Source organism: Hemiscyllium ocellatum, chromosome 19 (assembly GCF_020745735.1).
Source record: "Hemiscyllium ocellatum isolate sHemOce1 chromosome 19, sHemOce1.pat.X.cur, whole genome shotgun sequence".
In the NCBI taxonomy this organism is placed as follows: domain Eukaryota; kingdom Metazoa; phylum Chordata; class Chondrichthyes; order Orectolobiformes; family Hemiscylliidae; genus Hemiscyllium; species Hemiscyllium ocellatum.
In genome coordinates, this window is record NC_083419.1 from 51,916,919 (window position 1) to 51,943,574 (window position 26,656).

The 26,656-nt window shown below is 39.6% G+C and overlaps 1 protein-coding gene across 1 annotated transcript in view; it reads right to left on the reverse strand.

Annotated features, from left to right (window-relative positions):
* Positions 1-26,656, reverse strand: part of scube1 (signal peptide, CUB domain, EGF-like 1) — a 281,214-nt gene that overhangs the window by 184,583 nt on the left and 69,975 nt on the right. The window contains exon 4 of the mRNA XM_060839924.1: positions 12,219-12,353. Within this exon, the coding sequence (XP_060695907.1) occupies positions 12,219-12,353 (135 nt within the window). The remainder of the gene's footprint in view (positions 1-12,218; positions 12,354-26,656) is intronic.

Consider the following 26,656-nt stretch of genomic DNA (forward strand, 5'->3'; position numbering starts at 1 on the left):
TAATTTGTATGACTTATTTATTATCTTTCACTCCAAGCAGAAAAGTATTGTTGAAATATTGACAGCAGTGAGCACTGCTTATAAGGAGTGCATCTTGCAAGAACAGTTGTGTAGATCTGTGTGCTGAGCAATTCTATCAAAGTTAGTCATCCAAAAATGTTCAATGTATTATTGTCCTTCTGTCTAAAATATGTTGTTCTGAATCATTGTATTCTCCAACTCAAACATTGTCAGTTGAATATTGCCAAGGAGAGTTACAATTTCCACAAAAGTTATGAGCTGGACGACCCAATACAGACAGCACACTAACATTGACCCATTCCACATCATGGAGTTTCAGCTGGTTCAACTCAGACACATTTACCTTCATGGGACAATGGCTCAGTGGTTAGCATTGCTGCCTCACAGTGCTAGGGACCTAGGTTCAATTCCATCCTTGCGCAGCTGGCTGTGTGGAACTTGCACACTCTCCCTGTATCTGTGTGGGTTTTCTACTGGTGCTCTAATTTCCTCCTACATTCCAAAGATGTGCAGTTTAGATGGCTTGGCCATGCTAATTTGTCCACAGTGTTCAAGGATGTGCAGGCCAATTGGAATAGCCATGGGAAATGCAGGGTTATGCGATAGGATAGGGTGGTTGGGATTTTCTGGATGGGATGCTCTTCGGAGGGACAATGTAGATTCAATGGGCTGAATGGACTGCATCCACATTGTAGAGATTCTATGATGTAAAGCATAACAAGGAACTTTCATTGTTGGTTCTAATTTGAGGATTTGTGTTTTGAAGATTGCAGACAGTGGTTCATTTGACCTCAAAAGTTTTGGAAGATACATTTCTTTGTCCAAAAAGGTCACTACAAGGACACTTTTGGACTTCCTGTTTTGAAAAGACAGACTCACTTTGGAAGTTACATGAGTTAATCTAATTGTTTAGACATGGATTGGGAATCAAATACCTGGCATTTATCACTGTCAGAGGATAGTTCCTGAATGTTGTTTGAGGTCTAGGCTACATGGCTGAAGGCCACAACTCACTCCATTTCTGCTGTTACAGGCTCATTTCACCAAGGCTCATGGACCACAATGTTCACAACTGCAGTCATCACATCCACTCAAATACTCTTACCCACCTTATGCTCACAATCTACTAATCCTCTCTGCCCTCTACTCACTCACTGAGGACACCTCACCAGCTCCCCTGCTCTTGCATCACCATCAACCTTCCATTTTCAGCATACTTAATCCCCCCCCACCCTCCCTTTTTCTCTTATTGCACAAATAACGGGCCCATCCCCCAGATTGATACCTCCAGAACTCCTGATGGTCCAGTCTCCAGGATGGTTGCACTTGACCTACATGGCTGACTTTGGCCAAAATCCCAGATTACAAAGCTAAATTCCTAGGCTCTGGTAGGACCAGGCACTTAACTAACTGTGGTCAACTCCCACATCACCACCAACCACACACCCCCCCGCCCCGCCCCGGACTGGATTCAGATGAGCCTGTTGACCGACTGTGGCAGTACCCCAGACTGACTGGAATCCCCTTTGACCACACTGTGGACTGTTCTCTTCTGACTTTTTGCTTGAAGCACATACAGTGTGTTAGCTGTGTAACGTTGCGATGTTGACGTAGGCTGATGCGGTATAGGTAGCACGTCTACTCCATTGACTGTTCAGTGATACCCGTCACTTCTGTGCATTCCCTTTTCTGAGCTCACTTTGAGCACACAGATGAGGCTGGATCTGAAGTCCATAACCATCTATGCATAGCTCAATACACTATTTCTGTTACCAAAACGTTGTTGATCAGAAATCTACCCCAATAATATGGTGACTGGAGCATTACTCAAAAAGAAATTGTCTAGTCAAATTAAAAAGTGAAATTAAAACCTTTTCTGTCAGTTTGAAGCATTTTGCTTAGTCATGACTCAACAAAAATGGGGGAAAAAGTATTAATTTTGGTCTGAAACAAAACACTAAAATTTTACTTGTGACATGTAGCAGACATTTTTTTAAAAAGGCATACGGATTGCAGCTCAAGCTTGTTACATTTCTGAAAATAGCCAAAAGTGTTTGTTTCATACCAGTCTGCCTACTGCACATTGAGTCAGCAGGTTGAAAATTACGAACTTTCAAAATACCACTCATTGAGGTTCCAGCTTTTGTGTTTTGAAAGGACGCAAAAGTCATTTGTGCCCCCACAATTCTTCTTCAAATGGCCTCAATGTTCCAAAGAATAGCATTACTGAGCTGACAGTTTGATGGTGCTGACCCAGATAAATCCTTAATCATAAACATTCTGTTCATTCGATGGAATGCAATTGGGCAGTACAAACAAAATAAAATCATCATAAATAGTTTCTTTGACATTTTGCAGATTTAACTATTTCCTGTAAAGTAATTGGCTATAAAATTACTCAAATTTCAAATCTCTCTCATCTAAAACTAGCTCAGATCATATAAAATAGTTTGTACTATGGTATCTGAATAGCAGGAACGAATTTGCATGTGTGTAGCTAAGAGGTGAAACTACATGATTAAATTTATTTAACTATGAAGCAATTACTATTCCTATCTCAGAAGATTTGGGTTCAGGTCTTACTTGCCTCAGGAGGTAGATCATAACATGTCCAAGCAGGTTGATTAAAAAAACTCTGAAGTAATTACACAGCAGATCTAGGAGTTAAACAAATTTTTTTGACATGTGGAATTATTGCTCTTTGAAGTATCACTTTTACGACAGTCTCCACATCAGATGAATCTGTTTACCTGTCTACTGTAAACATGTAAAGGTGGAGGAACATGTTCACATTAATTTCTGGCAAATGCAATTGTGCTGTTGGACAGCACGGAATTTTTTGAATGCATAATAGCTTATTCTCTTCCATTGACTCTCTGCAATGTATTAATAGTGATTATGGAGGTCAATGGGTCACCTACTCTCAGGCTTTTGCCAATGCCATTCAGCATCAGCACTGGAAGCTGATTAACAGAGACCTGATGACAGCTCTGTCTCAGAAGCAAAATGTCAATTCTCAGGCAAAGTAACTGGAGGGTAATTGTGCAAGATTCTGCTGCTGGCAAAGATCCTTGCTAGACATAAAAGATTAAGCATGAGTAGAACATTAGAAAGCCAAGCCACAGGGAAAGTCGGCATTGAAGCCATACAAAATGAACCCTTCACATGGTAGATGCAAATCTTCTCAAGTAGGAAGAATATATTTCCCAACCCAATTTTCCCAACAGAAATCAGTACTCCAAAGATGCATGGACATTAAAAACAAATAGAATAAAAACAGGATTAAGCCATTTGGCCCCTCACATCTGTTTCATCATTCTTTAAGATCATGACTGATTAGAATTGGGTCGACAATCCAATTTCCTGCCCATTTCCCTACTCTGCACATGCCCTCAACTTCAAACCAAGCTCAGCATTGAGCATAATTTATAATTATTTTTAAAGCATAGTCAGCATCATAATGCAGCATATGTGATAGTTAATTTGCACAAAACAAGCTCTGACTTATAGCAACATAACAATCTGTGCCCATGATATTGATTGAAGGATAAGCATTGGCCTGGACATCAGGGAGAACTCCCAGCTCTTCTGTGAAATACTACCTTTGCAATCTTTTACAAACTTGAACAGGCAGACCAACCTGTATTTAATGTATTTTCTGAAAGACCAGTGAGAGATTGCCATACTCCCTCACTACTGTCCTGAAACCGATTTGCCCAAGAAATGAGGCGAGAAAGAAAACATTTTGACATGGCAAGTACGGAATTGCACTGCCTGGAAATATGGTGGTTCAATTAAGGCATTCAAGAAGGCATTGCATGATTATTTGGATAGAAGTAAGCACAAGATTATGGGGGAAGAAACAGCAGGAGATTGGGAGTCAGTAATGTGCACATTTGAAGATGTAGAGTAGACAACTGGCCACCTTCAAATGTCAACCCTCACATGGATAAAAGCTTGTAGATCCCACAAGTCTCTAGAGTCATAGAGTCAGAGTCATACAGCACAGAAACACCCTTCAGTCCAATTCGTCCCTGTCAACGAGGCTTCCTAAACTGAACTAGTTCCATTTGTCTGCATTTTGCCCATATCCCTCAACTGCGGTTAATATCAAATATTCTCAGCATCAATTCTCATACAATCATCCAGAGTCCTCCCAGGACCGTAGTGGACGGAGTTGCATCTCTATGCCACTTCATCTATCAGTGCTGCTCGATTCTGTCTTATTTTACAATTACCCATGTTTTATCTTGGCTATGAAGATCAGTCGGCCATCTGAAATAAACCTGTTTTTAATCAGACAGGAGTAGATCGGAAGGTTTGTGAATTTAGCTAGGTATAATGCTTTCTTCAGGAAGTAGCACATTGTCCAACTTAAAGAACATAAAGTATTGTGGACTATGCAGCCAAGTTGAGCTTGTATCATTATTCCAGTTCACCACTACTGCTCATAGACCTTAACTCCATTGTCTCCTCATAAGCTTCAAATCTCTTTAAATCAAAAATCTATCCAACTCAGCCTCAAATATATTTAATTACACAGTCCACGCTACTGTTTGGGGAGAGAGAATTCCAACAATTAATAATCCTCAGGGAAGAAATTCTTCTTCATCGCGATATTAAATGGGGAACCCCTTATGTTAAAGCTATTCCACCTAGTAGGAGGATTCACAGGTGGCACAATATCAAGGGCTGAATGGCCTGTACTGCGCTGTAATGTTCTCTGTTCTAGGATTATAATGAAAGTTTAGAGATACTATTTGAAAGTTAAAGGATGACATTTTAACAGAGGTTCGAGAAAAGAACAAACCACACTGGACTCAAATGTGAGTGAAATGTATTCTTAGGTTGAATGTTTAAACTCTCTGAATACTTTGTGAACAAATTTCAGATGTTAAACAGCTTCAATGGTCAAGAAGCCTCACCTTCAAGTTTTCAAGTGAAATATTAACATTAGTTCAAATGTTTCTCCATTGGAAGAGTTGAAATGAGTTCAATGATCTAACGAATAGATTGTGGGCTCTTTAAAGTCGCACATTTGCAGCAGAGAGGCACTTAGTTTTTTTCTCATTCCATAGTTCATAGACATCGGCCCTTGTGAATGGATGTGAGAAGGGCATATGACATTCTGGTATGAATTAGTGAACATCTATCCAACACCCCACCTTTGAATTTTATGGTATTGACAAGAAAATTGGCATGGGAGATTCTAGCTATGAACCTGCTTGATACCTCTAAGGAATAATAATGTCAAGGAGCAAAAATAATACACCCAATGTAATCCACCTAAATAACTCCAAGAGCTGGGTGTTTGTTGTGTGACCATTACACTCAGCATCAGGCTGCCTTATCGTTGAAGAATGACCACTGTTCCACAAAGGGCAACACTGTGTCAACACTTCCAACACATTCATCACACTTAGTGTCACATTGCATTACAACGGTATTTATCACACTGAAAACTGTCAGGTGCTCCAAAAATCATGATAGCTCAAGTTAATAAATCAGAATTACAATTCCCACCACTAACAATCTTCATGTGAATCAAAGGCAGTTGCCAAATTAGGAAGGTAGGACTAACCATTTCCTTTTAACTTTGGAGTCCATTCAAAAGGTTGCTACTTAAAACATACCAAGCACACTGATTATTTTAGAGCTAGATTAATAGAATCCTGCTTCAGTAACTGCAAGTTTTTGCCCCTCACCTTTTTTATAAAAAAAATCTTTCAACAGCTATGGGTGGGATTTGTTTAAGTTCTCAGGTTCTTCTTCTGGGGACATTTATAGAGTCATAGAGATGTACATCACGGAAACAGACCCTTCGGTCCAATTTGTCCATGCTGACCAGATATCCCAACCCAATCTAGTCCCACCTGCCAGCAACCCCCCCATATCCCTCTAAACCCTTCCTATTCATATACCCATCCAAATGCCTCTTAAATGTTGCAATTGTACCAGCCTCCACCACTTCCTCTGGCAGCTCATTCCATATACGTACCACCCTCTGCATGAAAAAGTTGCCCCTTAGGTCTCTTTTATATCTTTACCCCTTCACCCTCTCACCTACTTACCCTTTTCTGCTATCTGTCGTATGGTCCATCAGCCACAACAGACAAATCAGGTTTACACCAACATGCCTGTTGTAAGTGGCCACCACCCTAACTCAGCTGATGATTAATACAAATATTATCACACAACAGCTAAACAACTGAGATTGATGGACTTTCATTAGGTAATGGTATGAAACAAGATGCAAGTGCTGGTAAACACAAATGGGCTCAAAGCCACATAAACAATACTTCATTTTAAGAAAGGAAGAATGAGGGTTAGAGAAGCAGAGTGGTTTTGCAAATGACTCCCAGAGCCTGGCAATTGAAGGCGCATCCACTAAGTGATCAGATAAAAGCAAGAACCCAAAAGTTGATCCATGAAGGGATCTCAAAAGGGCTGGAGAGCTCAAGGTGTTTACAGGGGGAGAAACTGTGAGGAGGATTTGAAAATAATGAGAACTTTGTTTAAAAAGCTAAGAATTGATGGGCCAAAAGACAGTACAAGTCCAAGAGCAAGAAACAGTAGGTGAAATTATTTAGTGCAAATTATGATACAGACAACAATGTTTTGGGAGAGTTCAAAGATTATCAGTAAAGACAGTTAAATGCCATTAAGATACAGATCTACCATGAATGGCAGAACAGTCCTTAATCTTCCACTCTCCAGAACATCAGAGACTAGAAAGATGTTTGGACAGGTACATGAATACAAAAGATTTAAAGGAATATGGGTCAAATGCAGGCAAATGGTCTGGTTTAGTTTGGGAATCTTGGTCGGCATGGACAAGTTGGACTGAAGGGTCTGTTTCTGTGCTAAATGACTCTATGCCTATGTGCAGCTCGCCACTACTTTCCCTAACTCTTTTCTCTCCATAGGTGCTGCTAGACCTGCTGAGTTTCTTCAGCAGTTTCTAGGTTTGTTTCAGATCTCCAGCATCTGCAAGATTTTGCTTTATTTTAATGTTGGACAGTTTGCAGTTCTGGATGACACTTTGGCTCGTTCTTTTCACGAGCTGCCTCTGTCACACTCCAAATGTATATTTTTGATTTCACTTGTTCAGCACTTCTTCTGTTAACACAATCTTCAGTTTGCTCTCCCAACAGAACCCATGTTAAGGTCTGTCCCTTATTTTAGCAGCCCCTGCTCCTGAACTTGTAGATGCAACCAACTAGATGAGCCCCCAGGTACTTAAATGCATTGTTTTTGATGATATGGTGATTACTGAGATGTGCAATTCCCCATAATTGGAGGAGTAAAGGGCTGAGGGAGTTGAGAGAGATAAAGAAGGACCCATATGATCTGGTTACCATGGGGACAAAGGTTTCAAGCCACGTACTAATGAAATTCAGGACAAGCTTTAACACCTGGTCACAAAGAGCAAAGCAGATGGCCCTGCAATGTACAGACAGAGTTTAGTAAAAGTAGTCAGGCTAAAATACTTGGTGGAGGACTACACACAATAGGTACTGCTATCCCAGGTAAGACTGGTATAAAGACCGATTTGGATTAACAACAGAGCAAAGGGCCAGTAAGGACAAAATTCCTTACCTGAGGAAACAAAGGATTATCAGATTTAAAATGAAGGAATCACTGCAGCTCAGCTTGCTACTAGAATTCCATTTTCTGCTCTGAAGATTGAGTGATAAGAAATTTGTTCTGAAGTGTAATGGGAAATTTACCCTGGTGCAGCAGGGAGGAGAAAACCTCTCAGATATTAAGTGGCAGTTGGTGCTTGGGGGAAAAAAAAGGTAAAATACTTTGTGACAATATGCAATCGCATGTGATAATGTTAAGAGATCTTCGGTCATTCAATATGTTGCTAAGCACTATCTTTTGTATCGTGTTGTACTCACCTACTAAACATTCCGTCCATGTTGGCTTGACTCTCAAAACTGGGCCCTTAACATGAAACCTTGTGCAAATCCTTTGTGTTGGAGGGCCAAATATTTTGGAGATACCAGAAGTAAATGATGCAGAAGCAAAAAGAGAAGCCAGTCGAGAAATATAATAAGGTCAGGCAGCTGACACATGTTTCAGCTCTGATCTCCAGCATCTGCAGTCCTCACTTTCTCCTAGAGGAACATAGTAAGAATGGAACCAACCAAGGACAATATTTACTAGCTGGACAATATAGAGGGCCACTAAAGGATAATAGTTGAGTCAACTATATGAAAGACTACAAACAGAATGAGAAGGGTAGTCAGGGTAAGTTTATCTTCGTTGCAGTAACATTGATGTCATTGACGATTATGACAGGAGGTGTTTTAGCTGTGGCAGAGTGAAAATCTGAATAATTCAACCATCACTTTCTCTTTCTTTCAAAACAACCTGCTGAACCTAACCTGCTAACTCTTTTTTAACTCTTAATTTCCATTAACATCCCCCCCCCACCACCCCATATTATCCATCCTCATTATTTCCATCAAAAAGGTACCAATTCATACTATTGTTGAATTTCATCTGCCTAGTGTCTGACTATTTTACCAGCCTGTGCTCCTAAAATTTAGTGAACGTCACACTGTTTCTTATAATCGAACTTTTGTGACATTTGTGAAGTTTTCCCAAGTGTGTCCAGGTTATAAACATATATCAAAAGGAACAGTGGCTTGAGAGTTACTACAACATATTTTCATTCAGTCCAGTAAAACAACCCTTCGCTAATAATCTTTGCTTTCTACCATTAACAATTTTGTATCCAAACTGTCACTGCCCCTTTAATCCTAGCAGCTTTAATTTTGTTGACAAGTTTATTAAGTCATACCTTGGAAAAGTCCTTTGAAAGTCTCTCCCCACAATCACAACCACATTACTCTCAGCAACACTTTCCATTATTTCACAAAAAAGATTTGTGCAAGTTAGCCAAACATGATTTGTCATCAATAAATCTGAAGATTTTTATTTGTTATTTCACATTTTTCCAACTTTGTTTTGGATAACTGTCCCTTGTAGTTTTCTTACTGCATGAACTTTGAGGTTCTCAACCCTGTGAAAGTAGAAATGACTCAACCAAATGAGAAATTAATATGTAAACCCTTTATGTACCCAAATAATTTGGTCTAACACATCAGATATGGAGGCATGCATGTTTATGACTAAAGCTGTGTTTGGGATCTCTTCCCAAAGATAAACATGAATTAAAATAATTTGTTATATTGTGTCTTGTTTTAAGAGCTTTTTCCAACAAAACAAAGCACAGAATAAACAAATACAAAAGAACATTATCTAAGGGAAAACCGAAACACTCTCATTACATAAACATAGCCATTTAACATTTGGCTTAAACAACTAGTACAATATATGAAAAATGACTGATAGGAAGTTATTCAATCATGTATTTTGCTTACATCATTGAAAATGATGTTGAGCCTAATTATTGTGCAAACACAACTTATTCAAATCACAGTCTACAATAGCAAACCTATGATTTTGAACTCAATTCCTCTCCATATTTGTACAAATAAGCAACAATAATTCCAGCATAATGTATTTGTTGCTGTAATTTTTGATTAAAATTTTAAATAAACAGTTGGTCAGTTCATAAAAATATCACTCCTTGTCAGTGAAACAACCTCTAAAAGCATGAGTTAATATGACTGCACAGTAATCAAAACATGGTCCATAGTCCCTTAAGGTTTTCAAATGAGTACCTAAAAGAGCTTAGTATATGGTGGATGAAAAGCCAAGTTTATTTTTCTTTGTTTTTTTTTCTTTTTGTTGCAAAATGTAGCAATTGCAACTGAAAATTAAATCTTAAACTTTGTTAAAGTATTTGACATGATACTGAGCATGCCTGATGTATTTAAATCAGATATCAATACGCCAGGATTTAAAAGGTACCCTGCTGCTTTCACCACCTTTCCCCTCCCCAAAGACACATTTGTTTTTGGAAGCAAGCATTTTGGGTCAGGCCTGAATATTATACCAGCTCCACTAATTCAAAGTTAATCTGCAGAGGCTGAAATATTTTCTTTGAGAGCAAGCCAACTCAAACTAAGTCCTGAAAAATACTACTTCACAAGTGCCTGAGGGATAGTTTGCTAATGTTACGATTTATAAACTAAGTGGATATAATATGTTCCACTGATTCCCAGAATATCACATATACCACATAGGAAAACGTTTATCATAAGGCAAACTTGTGACATGGCAATATATAAGATATAAACCTGCATCCTTTGTTGCATTCATAGGGAGTTTCCAGCACTGGGCATCATCATTGAACAAAATGAAGTGTAGTTTGGAGGGATATGAAAGTAAGTAAATCAGTGCCAGGGTAACAAAGGACAGTTCACGTGCATGTTAAAGGTCCATTTACATTGCCACATTGGCAAATATCTGGAAGCAAGTCAAAAAAAATCTAAATGAGGAAAGGCTCAACAACATAAGGCATGACTTGGGTTAGCCAGCTGATTGCTTCAATGGGAAATGCTGACATTATTACAATTTTGTGAGGCAGCCAGAGGCGAGATTTCACCAGCAGATCCTCCAGAGCCCACGGGAAAAGCTGCAGGTAGGGATACCAGCACTCAACAATCCTCCCTGGGGTGGGGACTCATCATCTGTGGAGGGCTCTGCCCTCAGACCAACTGATTTTGCTAAATTTAACTCGGTTGACCGAGGAGTCTGAGTCGCTGAGGCTTCAGCAGACTCTTTGGAGTTGCCAGCCTCACCTGGACAGCTGGCCCATTGGAGGAGAATCACTGAGCCTGGTCCTGTTACTGGCAAGTGCAGTTGGTCCTGACCCTGGTAAATATCAATCCAAACCAGAAAGAACAGCCAGTAAAACCTGCTGATGCCAAATAATGGTGGAATGTGTCTTGTACACTTCGAAATGGAGAACCACTACAACCAGTAGCTTTAGTGTCAAATATTATTATTTTTTGAAAGAAACTAAAGTAACTTTGTCCTCTTTTACCATTTGAGATCAGTAACCTGTGAAAGACTTTAGTTCTTGCTTACTTTGAAATCAAGAACTAAATGTAAACTTCAAAATACAACACTTCACTTATCTACCCATTATGTTTTCAACATGCATTAGTTTCATGTACACAGAGCATCAAAATCTATTTTATCAACATTGAACAATGGAAGAGATAATATTATACAATTTTCTACAAGACACACAGCCATATCATATATACTTTCAACAATAATGTGCAAAGGAAATGTATGAACCTAAGAATGCGTTCAATTATCTTGAACAATTTTTCACGCACCCTGTGGACTACTCCAGTGTTTTTCCACAGTAATACAGATCATTTACAAAAGAAAATTATTAAATGCATTGCTACCTTACAAATACCAAAGTGTAGCAATCTCTCCTGTTTGCATCAAGGGACAAATAAAAATACAGATATGTTTACTAAGGGGAACTTGAAGTACAGCTTGCAGGATTATTACTGCCAGTTGATTAAAATAATTAAAAATTCAAAAGAGCCGTTTCACATTTAAAAAGCACATTCACTGAAACAAAACTTAAAAATTCACTTAACTTCACATACTGGTCATGGTTGATGATATTTGTTTTAAAAAAAGTAAAGCACCTTGCAGTATAAATGAAGATGGGAGAGGGAGAACATGACTCTTCAGAGCAACTGGTACAGAAGAGGGGTTGCAAATTTGTTTGACCAGAGGTATAGGAAACTAGACTGGTGCATTGATCAGTAAGACTCCATGTTCCAGTCTTCACATTGGTACAAAGAAAATCAAAGCATACAATTGAAACTCAAGACCTGAAACTTTCAACACACCAGATAAAATCATTTTTGACTTTATAAATGTTGAAATTATATTGTTCAAATAGTTAAGTAAACAATTCATACCAACAATAAAGCAAGATTATTTTACCTGCATCTCATAACATCTCAGAACATAAAAATTATATTCCATAATTTCAATTGCGATCTCAAAACAAGATAGAAAAAAAACTATCACCCTGCATCAATATTTTTTAAAATGCACATATTATTCAGCGACACAAGAAAATTCTCTCAGAAAACTCAGATTCTACTCTGTACTTAGTCAGAGGTCTAACACAAGATACAGCATACAAGGCTCATTAATCTCAAGATCAACTTTTATTTCACATTCCCTCTCCTTCCCAAAGTGGATGATGCAAACCTCTACTCTGGCAGAGTCAGACTCACCATTGGATCGATGGATGCAGGTATGCTGGTTATCACTCAGGAAGAATCCTTCTTTACATTGGCATTCATAGCTACCCATGGTATTCACACAGATTTGCTGACAGCCGCCATTGTTGTCATCACATTCATTGACATCTGAAAATTGGAAGACAGGGAGATCATTCAGAAAAAGAAGAAAATAAACACCTTTAAAAAGATACAAATTTAAATATCAGCTCCCATTCAATAACATAATGGCAAGCTCAACACAGACAATATTATGTGATGACAGCATATAAAGTTTCCCTGTAGAAGGTGAATTTTATTCCCATGCTAAATTTGCAGTAATTAAAATTCAAAAGCATGGAATTGGCAGAGACTAGTAAACCCCGTTCCTTCCAAGTTATATACTCCACCTTATGGTAAACTCAATACAATGTATTCAGTTAGCACATTGCATTTGTCTATGTTCTCCTGCCAAATTCATTTGTACAATCGCTTTTTTGGAAAGTCGATACATGAACTGGATTTTCATTTCTAACGAGTTTGCAAGACTACAGGGCAGGCTAGGGGTGCATGCGAGATGGGCAATGGATACTATATTTAAAGGCAGACTATACTATACGAACATGAATTCTAGGTAGCATAGAGAGTATAATGAAAATGGACGTCATTCACAAGCAACAGGAAGTAGTCACTACTGAGAACTACCACCAAAAGATGCAAGACATCTGGGATGAGCAGGGGGAAAGTGAGGACTGCAGATGCTGGAGATCAGAGTCGAGGGTTGTGCTGGAAAAGCACAGCCGGTCACGCAGCATCCGAGGAGCATAAGCCCTTCATCAAGAATGAGCTCATTTGGGATGATCAGTCCACCATCCCAAAATGGTAGGATCCACACTCCTACATTCGAGAGAACAGCTTTGGAATCGGTAAAACATTCTCATCTATGATGCATCTCATATTTTATTTCTTTATCTAATTGATTAGTGCTTCATATCAAAACAGCCACAGTTTTTTGAGTTTAAGTTATCTGAAGTTTGCTATCAAATGGTCAACTGCCTACACCAAGTAATTGTGACCATGAGCTCCTCTAACATGTCACAAAACCAAAGGAGATTTCATCCCATGTGTGTTCTGCACCTTTTGCATGAAAAGTACGCCAAATGTAAGAAAAGGGGATTTACTGCATTACATCTTTGTACAGATCATTTACAATACACTTCATTGTAAGGTCCATCAAACATCCTCAATTATCTGAGAAAACATTCTCCATCACTGCTTCATGATTCTTTAAGAAATGAAGGAAAACTTCAAGGACAGATACTCAGGTGCATGTCTCTGCTTTTCACCCCAAACTGACTGTTTTCCCACAGATGTCTTCTGGCAACAGGAAAGTTGTGTTCGATCAAGTGTTTGATCATCTTGGTCTATACTTATCCTTTTTGCCTTCAATCCCATTTCTAAGCAGATAATTATCCCGCTGTTTTCAGTGTTAATTAGGATGACAATAATTGCTTTTCCTGTCAGTTTCTTTTCAATTCCTACAACTCAGTCGGGGGGGGGGATGGTGAAGAGTATATATTCCAGTTTCATTTCACATCTGTTTATTTTTACATCTTTTCCCCCTCAGCCTACGTTTGGAGACCGTGTTAGAGACACACAGCTTCAATCCCCCTCAGCCTTCCCCAAGTATGCTCTTGCCTTTTCTTACGCTAAAACAATTGGTTTGGAAACAATCCTCGTAACTAGATAAACAAAACCTCCTCATATTATAACTTTGACCCTTCTTCAGACATCTTTGTAAATATTGTGCCTGACAAGATATACAACTTCAACTTGCTGATAATCTGGACAAGTTTGAAATGCTTTTCTATTAAGCCAAATTCACACAGAAGTTTTGTCTGACTGCTGCATTTTCCTTGTTTTCAGTAGTTTCACACCGAGTAGGAATTGCCAATAAATAATTAATAATATGTTCGGAAAAGACTGGAGTTATTTATTCAGCATTTTTCACAATCACTGGACATCTCAAAATATTTTGTAGCCAATGAAATATTAATTGTCACGTTTCCTACATTCATTGTTGAAATTAAGGAAACACAACAAATAATTTGCACATAGTCTGCTGCTGGTTGTGATAATAATCAGATCATGTTTTTTGAGATTAAGGGTAAAGTACTGAAAATGTGTTGCTGGAAAAGCGCAGCAGGTCAGGGAGCATCCAAGGAACAGGAAATTCGACGTTTCGGGCATAAACCCTTCTTCAGGAATCAGGAAGATGATGCCCGAAACGTCGAATTTCCTGTTCCTTGGATGCTGCCTGACCTGCTGCGCTTTTCCAGCAACACATTTTCAGTTCTGATCTCCAGCATCTGCAGACCTCACTTTCTCCTCTAAGAGTAAAGTACTGTCTAGAATAATGCAGATAACAGATAAAAGGAAAATACTGTAGATACTAAAAATCTGAAATAAAAATGAAAGATGAAAGAGACTGAAAAATTGACTTTTTTACAATACTTTTGACAGAGCTGGAGCAACAAGACCAGATGGTGTAGAGGTGCAGTGCAAAAGACAGAGGTTGCTCTTCGGGGTGAAAGACAAATAGAGCTGTGAAAGGAGATGTAAATTAAAGTGCAGAAGGGTCGTCTTTGCTGACAGTGAAGCAAACAAGATACAAACGAGACAGACTCATGGTGGGGTGGAGCAGGGATGAGAGAGGGATAAGAATGGAGGACAGATGTTGCGGGGTCAGACAATGAAATTTGTAGAAAATGAGGCGCTTTTCCTCAATCTTTATGCACTACTGCATTGGGACATTACAGCAGGACCAGGGCAGAAATGTTAGCAAGAGCGCAATGTGGTTTATTGAAATGGCATGTAACCTGGAGGTCAGGCTCATTTGTACAGTCAGAGCTGAGGTGTTCTACAAAGTGGTCACCCAGTCTGCATTTGATCTCGCCAAAATAAAAGGAGACAATAATCAGATTTTTTTTGTTAATGATGAAACCGAATGTGTGCTGGATAGCCCCCTTCAAACATGGTTCATCATATCTGTCAGAAATTGTGAAATGAGATATAATGTTATTCATGCTTTCACCAGGGTCATTGTAGAACAGACAATAGACCTGCTGAAGGAAAGGAAATTGAGGAGTATCAACTCAGCCACAATCTCAATGAATGATGAAGCAAACTCAACGGTTGTGTCTACAGTCAGTCAAGTTAATTGGTCATCTTGGTGGTTTAATTGGACAGATATATCATCGTGGCTTCATGATTGGTGCATTCTTACCAACTGACTTGTGACAATATGCGTGAACATCCTCTATGACAGTGTTGAAACTGCGAGAGAAAATGCTTTGTGCAGCTTCTCTCCAAACCACAATGCCATAAAAGGGACAGTGGACACGTACCATTTTCTGATCTTGACCATGTCTGCACTCCTCAGAAAGCGCATAGAAGCTTGATGAAGGAGTGGTGCTGCAAAAGCTAGTGTTTCCAATTAAACCTGTTGGACTACAACCTGGTGCAGTATGATTTTTAACATAGAAAACGAGATTTCATTTGTAAACCTCTTCAGAGGCTTTATGTGGTAAATAAGTCCCCAGCGTCACCAGCCTCCATGCGAAGAAATTTTGCCACGTCTCAGTCTGAAATTGTTTACCCAAGTGATTAGTCCCCTCTTCTAAATAAGATTCATGGCATTTGCAGGCATTTCAAAGGAGGTTCGTTAGTTTGATCCTGGACATGGAGGGACTCTCTTGATCAGGAGAAGTAGATTGGACTTATACTTATTAAAGTTTAGAAGAATGAGATCTGACCTTATTGAAACATGCTAGATTTTTCGGGGACTTGACAGAGTAAATGCGAAAGGGTTGTTTTCCCTTCAGAGTAAGTCCAGGACCAGAGGGCATAATCTCAGAGTAAAGATTAATTCAAGAGACAAGGAAGGAACTTCTTCTGACAGTAGTGAATCTGTGAATCCTTTACTGCAGAAGGCCTTAGAGGCAAAGTATGTTTGTATTTGAGATAGACAGTTTTAATCAGTCAAAGAATCAAGAGTTATAGGGAAAAGACAAGGAAAATGTGGAGGATTATCAAATCAGTCACAATCTTTTTGAATGGCAGGGTAGGCAATCGACCAAATGACCACCTTATGGTGACCCCTTGTCTTTGATTCCAGAGACTGGGGAAAATCTCATCCATGCAGCCAGTCTGTTCAGCTGTCATATTTTACAAATTTTCAATGAGATCCCTTCCCATTCTTCCAAACTCGACTCAATAACAGTCTAGTCAGCTCATATTGTTCTCACGTGACATTCCAAGAATCAGTCTGGTGAGTCTTTGCTTCCTCCATGGCGAGTACATATATATGCATTTTTTAAAAAGGTAGATACCAAAACTGCCCACAATACGCCAGGTGTGGTCTCACCAAGGTCCTGTACAACCGCAGCAAGATAGCCTCGCTCCCGTACTCCAATCCCCTTTGCAATGAGGGCAAACACAGCATTTACCATCCTGACTGCTTGCTTTCAGTGACTGGTGTGCAAGGACATCACATCCTTTAGTACGTCAACATTTCCCAACCCATCATTTCTCTGTTAAGCCTGATAAGAATATTGCATTGTTCAATAAAATCTCCTCTCATTCTTCTAAACTCCAATTAATCCTCAAAAGATTCAAAGATCACCAGAATACAAAGCTACCTGCAGTCAAAATACAAAGTACCTGGGTTGCTTGAGATGTCGAAAGGGCTCCTCATCTCAGACATGGGACTGGCCTAGCCTAGCTTCTATACCAATAAAACAGCATCCATCATAACGGTGCATGTGAAAATAAGGGATGCTCATTTACAATGATATAACACTTATTCACTCTCAGTATCTTTTCTCCCCACTTCCCACTGGGCTTAGGTGCAGTTCTCAATTCCACAGCTGGGGTAGAGTAAGCCTGCATTGCAATAGATTTGGTTGTGACATTATGCCTTGCAGCCCAGAGAGCTCAGGTCTACAGACAGACAGACAATCATTCAGTCAGTCTCCTGATGTTGCAGGTTCACCCTTCTCAGCTGGAACTGTTGGAATCACAGGTAACAAGGCGTCAGAGAGGTGTGCCACTTTTGGAGTTTGCTGAGATGATAATATCTTTTCGCTCCTCCCCTGATCGGCCTATGCTCCATCCCCCTCCACCATCCCCACCACCAATGAATGGGCACCTAGAATGAGGTCAAAAAGTCCTCATTCCCCTTTTGCCTCGCTATTGATGCTGAGCACCTGCGGCTAGAGCGATGGGGTGCGAGTCTGTGTGCACTGAGCATTGTTCTGGACCTGGGTGTCTCAGGCATCCGCCATCCTTTCCATGGATGGAGGGCTTATGCACAAAACATTGATTCTCCCGATCCTTGGGTTATGCCTGACCTGCTGTGCTTTTCCAGCCCCACACTTTTTAACTGTTTCCATGAAGATAGCCAGATGTTTGTGTACCACAGTTATCATGGCAGTGAGAACATTGAAGGACTCCTCCATCTTCCATTACAGCCAACCAAGTCCCTATCTCTGAGTTAAGCATGTCCCTTATGTCAGGGAGTAGGGACAGGTCTTCTGCATGGGACTATACAAGTGCCTAGTCTATGGTGATCTTTGGAGTATCAGGAACCTAATTTCTTCCTCCGGTAGCTATGGAGACATGTCAGTGATGTGCTCCTGAGTCTGATATAGAGAGATACCATCAAGGTCAAAATCTATCGGTTGGAGGAGGATGCAAGTAAACGCTTACAACTTATAGAGGGCTCCCTCCTCAGAGACAAAGCTATCACGGAGGGGCTCAAGCTGTGGCATCTTCCTTCTGGAAGAGTCCCTTGGTCGTTAATAGTGTCTGCCCCAAAGAAGAAAGGAAATTATTTGGGGAAGATGGATAAAAGTTTATCGGAATCAGGAGTAGGCAATTTAACCTTTTGACCCCGCTCCACCATCTAACATGATCATGCTGATCTCATCCTGGTCTCACCTTCACTTTCCTGCCCATTCCCCATGACACTTTATCCCATTTCCCATCAGAAACATATCTATTTCTTTTTTTGAATATGTTGATTGATTCTGCCTCTGCTGCACTCTGGGGCAATGAGTTCCACAGATTCACAGCCCTCTGGGAAGTAGGGTGTCACCTCAATTTTGAACCTACCTCCTGTCAATTGATATCTATGCCCAAGCTACTCAACCATTCCTCACACGACAGCTCTCTCCATCCCTATAATCGATCTGCTGAACCCCCTAGCAACTACCTCCAGTGCCACCATGTCCTACCTCACATAAAGAGACCAAAACTGGACAGACTACACCAGATGTGGTCTCACCAAATGCCATATATAGTTGTAAATAACACATCTTTATGAGTAAAGAACAATCCAGTTCCTTTGCAATAAATACCAGGAGTCCATTTGCCTTATTACATGCTGCACCTGCATACCCACTTTGTGATTCATGCACAAAGATGCCCAGTTCCCTCCGCACTGACACACTTTGAACCTGCTTCCCATTTAAATAATAATTTGCCCTTTTTATTGTTCTGTCCAAAAATGGACAACCTCTCCTTTATACACATTAAACCTGATCTGACAGAATCTGACCCATTCTGCTGGCCTAGCACATACATCTGTCAATGCTATCTCCTCATCACAGCCTGCTTTGCCAACTATTTTTGTATCGTCAGCAAATTTTAATATTTTCCAGTCTGATCCTGCTAGGAGATCATTTATATAGATTAAAAATAGTTGAGGTCTGAATCCTGTGGAACCCGACTAGTTACAGTTTACCATCCAAAGGAGGACCCATTTATCTTGACCTCATACTCTTTGTCCATCCAAGTCAATACTCTACCCTTACCCCCCTGTGATCTAACCTTTTGGATCAGTCTTACATGTGCCACTTGGTCAAATGCCTTCTGGAAGTTGAGATATACTGTGTCCACCGGATCCCCATTATCCAACATCCTCAAAAGAACTCCAGCAAATTTGTCAAGTACAACTTGCCCATCCATCCTTAAACCATGCTGACACTGTTGAATTGAGCACCAGTGTTCATTTATCTCCTTCTTCGTGATGGCCTCCAATAACGTCCCCATTGGAGGTCAAACTGGCCGGTGCATAGTTTCCCACTTTTTTTGAATGTGAGTGTCACATTAGCATGTTTCCAATCCACTGGTACCTTTCCAGAAGCTGGAGAATTTTGGAAAATCATAACTAATGCACCAACTATCTCTGCAGCCACCTCCTTTAACACCTGAGGGTGCAGGTCATCAGGCCTGGAGGACTTATCTGCCTTTAATCCAATCAGTTTACTTAATACCATCTCCCTCATTACAGTAATTTCACCAATTTCTGTAGTAACTGTAGTTTTTAGGAAGAAATTATATTCCACTGTGAAAACAGGCAAAATATTGATTTAGTGCCTCTATCATTTCTGAGTTCTCCCATTATTGCCTTGCTATTTTCATCCTCTAAAGGACAAACATTTATGTTTACTATTCTCTTCCTTTTTATATAATTATAGTCTTTATGTTTCCTGCTAGCTTCCTATTGTTGTTCATCTTAGCTCTTTTCATTTTGTTTTTAGTAAGCATTTGCTGACTTTTAAAGTTCTCCCAGTCCTCCAGAATGCCACTAACATTTTCAGAATGACATGCTCTAGTTTTTGCCTTTATGTTATCCTTGACTTCCTTGTTCAACAATGGATAATTTTTCAACTTTTTATAGTTTCTCTTCCTCAGGAAGATTCTTTGAGTGGTATTTCATTAATGTCCTGCAGAAGAAGATATGAGTTAGCATGGTGGTAATTGGAGTGGAGCATTACACAAAGCAGCCTATTAAATGGGATGCCCCGGGCCATCCCCTGACAGTACAGAACAGTCCTGGCTATCCTCAATCATCTCCACTATCCTCCCCTCATAGGAAATCAGGTTCTTCCCAGCATCCCCTCCTGTTATGGACCTCACAGCCCAGTTGTGGCCCAGACTTTTCTGCGGTGAGAGAAAGATAACAATTAGAGATAATGGAGATGTGAGGCTCCTCCCCAACTCCCGCAGGCAAAGCTAACCTGACCAATATTGCTAACTCTGCCCAGCCTGTGTCTGGTAAGGGAGCATGGTGTTCCTGTCAGCTAGGAAGAGAACTTTCTCTCCATTGTTCTAGGGGGCCACCACCTTAAGATCTTTCTGCTTCAAATGTGGAACAAGTTTAGTTTTCTTCTGTGCCACCTGGTCAGAGATTTGCGAGGTCAACATGGCATGTAGCATCTCAACTGCTGGGCTTTAAATCTGGGATCAGAGTGATGGGTACCAGAGCGATGGGTACCAGCAACAGTCAGCATTTCCACCCCATTCACAATACAATTCACTGAGAACATGCCCAACATTTCAACTGTATAAATAATGAGCTTATAGCACACAATTACATATGATAACTTGTCATGTCATAGTGTACATGACACTATAAAACCCACTGACCAATCTGTAATTACTAACAAGAGAACTGCAGCCAAAGTGTTTACTTTTCAGGGTATTAATGTAGCTAAGATTTAACATGAAAATGTTCCTATATTGACTCATTTATAGAAAAACAGTCATTGTTTTTAGCCTGTGTAAAAACAAATTGTCATCACAACAAAATACAGAAAAAAAATGTCCTTGTTGCCTACAAATCAAACATTACATTTGAATATTTTTCAACACAAGGGAAAGCATGAAAGATTACCATTTGCAATCTTTAGTTTAAAAGAAAATAGTTGGTAAAGATGACACTAAGTATTAAAATGAAAACTGGACACTTTTGCATTTATTTTCATCGTGGCTTTGGTTAACTATCATACATTAACTATTTGAAATCTTCTAAGTTTGTGCAACAGATTAACTTTGTAAACTGCTAATTGACTGTGTGTGCAACCTTTACATCCTCTTCAAAGCTGATGTGAAGTCTAGACTGCACACAGCCTTTTCTATCAATCCCAAACCACTCAAAAGACATAGCTGACGCCCAAAGTAACTTCCGACAGAAGCAGCACATCAATGGTGGGGGTTGGGAGAGAAACTAAAATGAAATCATTGTCACTCATCGCAAACACAACGGCAGTTTCCAATTATTACTATGCCGCTCTACTCATTATAATTATTCATGTGCAAAATCAATGGAAACTATTTTACATGTTTGCAGAGGTTTCACAAAGTAAATCTGTCAAAAGGCCCATTGTCATCAGGAATTCCTCACTTGCAAATAAGAAATTCCTATTGACAAATAGTGGAGATCAAAGATCTTGTTGGCTCACAGTGTAGCCCATTTAGTAACTGTGAAATTATTTTGTCAATAGTGTTAATATAAACTTTCAAGGAATAAAAAAATGGGATAATCATTTTATACGCGCACCAACCTTTTCAGTTAAATTATTGACCAGAGGAATTTCATCTATAGAATTTTGTCAGACAAAGCTCAAGCCCAGAGAGTGTGCCAGTTTAAAAACTGACATCAGTAGCTTCATGCATTCCTAAATGCAAGAGAAAAAACTTTCCAAGTCGTCAGGATGTTACAAGTTTGATGTTGGCTATCAGGAATTTCTTACTTGCAAGTAAAAAATTCCTGACAAGACTGGGAATTTAACCCGTGTGATGCGGGCGAGCACTTTGCGGGCTTGTGTGCATGACTGGCACTGAAATTTTGATTAAGGCCTTTGTAGCAAAGGGGTTAAACTGCGTGAACAGTATAGGGAAGCTGTGAACCACTTTGGCTCCAGAGTTTATAGCCCCTCTAGTTCATTCACCAGACAGGTTCCCTTTTAATGGCAAGAAAATGCTTGAACTGAAAGGGATTATTGAGCATATCTGACCTGCGCTCAACCTTGCAACTAGTCCTTTTCTTCTACCTTTCAAATGCTGCAGAGTTTTAATCTATAGTTGAGCTTAGCGACTTCAGTCACCCTGTTCATAGATTTTGCAAAACAGGACTGAAATTGAGTTTCATTGTACGGCAATTACATATACGAATCAATTTTGCACCCCATGATGTGAGCATTTTCCATTTTCTTATAATTGATTCAGCTTAAATGGATTGTAAGAGAAACCTTAGTAAATCAATAGGAATTTTCTCCTCTCCTCTCCTCTCCACTTGACACCTCCCCTGCTGCAGGGATAATTGTCTCTAATCAAACTGTCCAACTCAGAATGACAACATTTTCCTTAAATCCTGTCACTATCTCATGGATATTGAGATTTAAACTGTTTAGTGTAAACTTAGGAAAGTTCTTTTTTAAAAATGCATCAAAATACCAATATCCAAGAGAATAAAATAACTTGAGTTTTATCTAATTTGAACCAGACTCATTTATCTGAAAATTGAGTTTCAGCAACTATTAATTCGTAGAATCCCTACAGTGCGAAATATATGAATTTGTCATTAACTAAAAAACATCCTGAGCAATTAGAAGGCAAAGCATAACCAGCTAAACAGAACTGGTGATAATTTGAACAGCCCAGGAAATTTATTTATAATATAATATAGCACACAAAGCATAATAAAATTTGCTTTTCACAGAAATGACAACAGATTCCTCATCTGAACGAGGGACATTAGCATATGCCATTGGATTTTGTTCATTGTTTAAGACATAATCTAATTCCTTTAATTAGATGAGGTCTTAATTCCTTCAATTAGATTATAGCCCTGATGTTATTATTTCTCTTTATTGAGTTTTGATTTATTCATGCATTTTAAAAAGATGTTTAAAATTGATTTTAAGGAAAGTGAATTTACGTGAGTGTCAATGTTGCTTTTGTAGTTTAACATAGAATGAGCCTCATTTGGTAAGAACCTTGCAATTTTTGCACATGTTCTCTTCATGCAGAGTTACCATACTATTGTAGACGGTTATTTTATGTATCCCTCAGTAGTTTCACTCCCTGTTAATAGTGGTCAACAATTATAAATATCTACATCAGCCCAGAAAGTAGTAGCAACATAGACCCATATGTTAGGCCAGCTACGCCATCACTAGAAATTACTGTCTTGTCATTTTCACGACATTAGTGCCAGAGTCCCTTTTTAAACATGCTTAGAGATAGAATTGTATTTAATTGTGTTAAATTGGAGATCCTATTAAGTCAGCAGAGTAATGAAATTAATTCATGAAACTGTATATTTAGTTTCAGATTTAGTTTGTAAAATAGGTATGATTGATCCTTGACCAATTAGTAAATAATTTGCATGACTGCCATAATGCAATGACTAATTTACTAGATAAATGTTAGTTGAGTTGGTTGATCCTAGCTGTAAAATGGGACAGTGCATCAGCATTGCCGAGCTAAGGAAGGATAATAAATCTCCTATTCTTGTTTCTACCACAGATTGCTAGCCAATAGCCTCGAGCTAGATTTGTACATTTGACAGGGACAGGATTAAGATCAGCTGCTGAATAGTTTAATAGAGCGTACTGTCCGGATTGTTATTTGAAGAATTAACTCTTTGTTAAGTATCAATGAATGCCCAGCACATATACATACAATCATACAAACCAGGAGCAGGAATGGGACACTCAGCTCCATTTAATTGGATCATGACCAATTTGCAGTCATGTATACCAATTGTCAAATTTCTGAAACACACTCTATGAGATCAGGTATCCAGATTTAATGTAGTAGTACCACCTAATGAAAAGTTTTTCCTTATATTGTGTGAAATTTAACCTAAAGTTTCTAATAGAAAAGAATCTGCATGTCAGAGATCAAGGTTTCCAGATATGCATATTACAAACTGCAATCTTCGTACGCATCAATGGATCAATGATTGGAATTTTTTTCTAAAGCCACTGGATGGACATATCACTCTAAGCTACTTTCTCTGGCTGCCAACCCTCAATACAATTAAAAATAATTTTCAAAATTTTCTGAATATAATTTATTCAGGATCTCTTCTGAAGCAAAACAAAATTCCCCTTCTGTTATCTATAAAAACTAAAACAATGTACATAGAGTCACATTTATTGCCAATATTTCTGGATTTTCTGTGCAGTTTCTATTTAGATATATTCATTCTAATTTACAGAAAAACTTTGTGAATAAGTTAAATATTGTAATTTAAATGAGTGACAAAGCTTCAAAATTGATTCAATCATTAATTCAGAGAATATAATGGTTTGAGGCAAGATAAAACTAATCAGATGATACCGTGGAAAAATGCAATGAGCAATAGACAGTTTAATTTCCTTATTCATTCATTAATGTGGGTGCCTGCTGGCTGGGCCAGCATTTACTGTCTATCACTAATAGGGATGGAAGTGGGATTTTAACCCAGCAACTTTGATGAAACAGTAGGATATTTCCGAGTCAAAATGGCGAGTGGCAGGGAGGCAAACTTGGTGAAGCTCCCATGTATCTGCCACCCTCGTCCTTTTAGATGGTGTAGCACCTTTAACTTTATGTGGACAATGTACAGTTATGGAACCTCATCTGAACAGGCCTGTGCCCCTTCATCCAGAGGTCACTGAAGTCTGCAGCTGTTACAGGCCTTAAATGTTTCTGTCAGATCTCAAAATGCATCAAATAGATTGAGTAGAGCATATTATAAAGCACAGAATTTGTGACTCACTGGAAAGGACTACTGCTTTTACACTGCCCTGCAATGCACGTATGAGTACTGGAATTTGGAAAAACAACATTACCCAAGTAAAACTTACATCACCAGTGTATCCCTCATGAAGTGATGTGGTTTACAATGTAGAGACTGAAATCAAGTGGACTGCAAGACCAATAAATTGTAAAAGCTGCCAAATCACAATAGCTATTTTCATTGGAATTAAGTTTTATCTTTAATATAAACAGTTGATTAGCACTATATTCTAGTTAGCTGTCAGCATCATTATGCATGAATGTTTAGAGCTGCCATCACAACCACTAACCAATCACAACATATATGGACTTGATCTTCCACCCTACCGCCCCTGGTGCTCACCTTCCACCCTACCAACCTTCGCATAAACCAAATCATCCACCTACATTTCTGCCACCTCCAAAAAGACCCCACCACCAGGGATATATTTCCCTCCCCACCCCTTTCCACCTTCCGCAAAGACCGTTCCCTCCGTGACTACCTGGTCAGGTCCATGCCCCCCTACAACCCCCTCCCATTCTGGCACTTTCTCCTGCCACCCCAGGAATTGCAAAACCTGCGCCCACACCTCCTCCCTCACCTCCATCCAAAGCCCTAAAGGAGTCTTCCACATCCAAAGTTTTACCTGCACATCCACCAAAATCATTTATTGTATCCATTGCTCCCGATGCGGTCTCCTCTACATTGGGGAGACTGGACGCCTCCTAACAGAGTGCTTTAGGGAACATCTCCGGGACACCCGCACCAATCAACCACACTGCCCTGTGGCCCAACATTTCAACTCCCCCTCCCACTCTGCCGAGGACATGGAGGTCCTGGGACTCCTTCACCACCGTTCCCTCACCACCAGATGCCTGGTGGAAGAACGCCTCATCTTCCACCTCGGAACACTTCAACCCCAGGGCATCAATGTGGTCTTCAACAGTTTCCTCATTTTCCCTTCCCCCACCTCACCCCAGTTCCAAACTTCCAGCTCAGCACCGTCCCCATCACTTGTCCTACCTGCCTATCTTCTTTTCCACCTATTCACTCCACCCTCCCCCCGCCCCTGATCTATCACCTTCATCCCCTCCCCCACTCACCAACTACTTTCTCCCCACCCCCACCCTCCTCTCACTTATCTCTCCACCCTTCAGGCTTTATTCCTGATGAAGGGCTTTTGCCCAAAACGTCGATTTTACTGCTCCTCGGATGCTGCCTGAACTGCTGTGCTCTTCCAGCACCACTAATCCAGAATCAGGTTTCCAGCATCTGCAGTCATTGTTTTTACCTATATGGACTTGTACTCTTGCAATTCTATTCTTTGGGTTTAGCATCTTTGATCCAATTTCAGGCACAACAAAATATCTTCTGAGACACATTGTCCACATACATCATCTTGTCATGAAGTTGTATCATAGGGATTATTAATCTTTAATTCATTTGCTGATATAAATATCTGGAACTTGAGTTTGAAATAAAATTCCTGTAAAATAAGCTGATCATTACTTTAAAACCACCCAATCTGGGAGCTGACGAGTTCCACAGCGAATCCCAAAAGTGGAGATTGAAACAGCAACACTACCAAATTGAGTTACATTGAAATGGACAGTCAGCTACAGAATTCTCATGTGCAAAAATGGCCAGAAACAAATTTACTGAAACCCACTATAAGAAAAAAAATGGTGAAGACACCCTTCCAATCACATTATGATAACTCGGACAATAAAGGACTTGGCTTCCTTTGTTAACATGGATTATCACCATTGTGCACCACTAGTCAACTATCACATACAAACTCCCCTTAAAGTTATGATCATAAACCTGGCTGTTACAG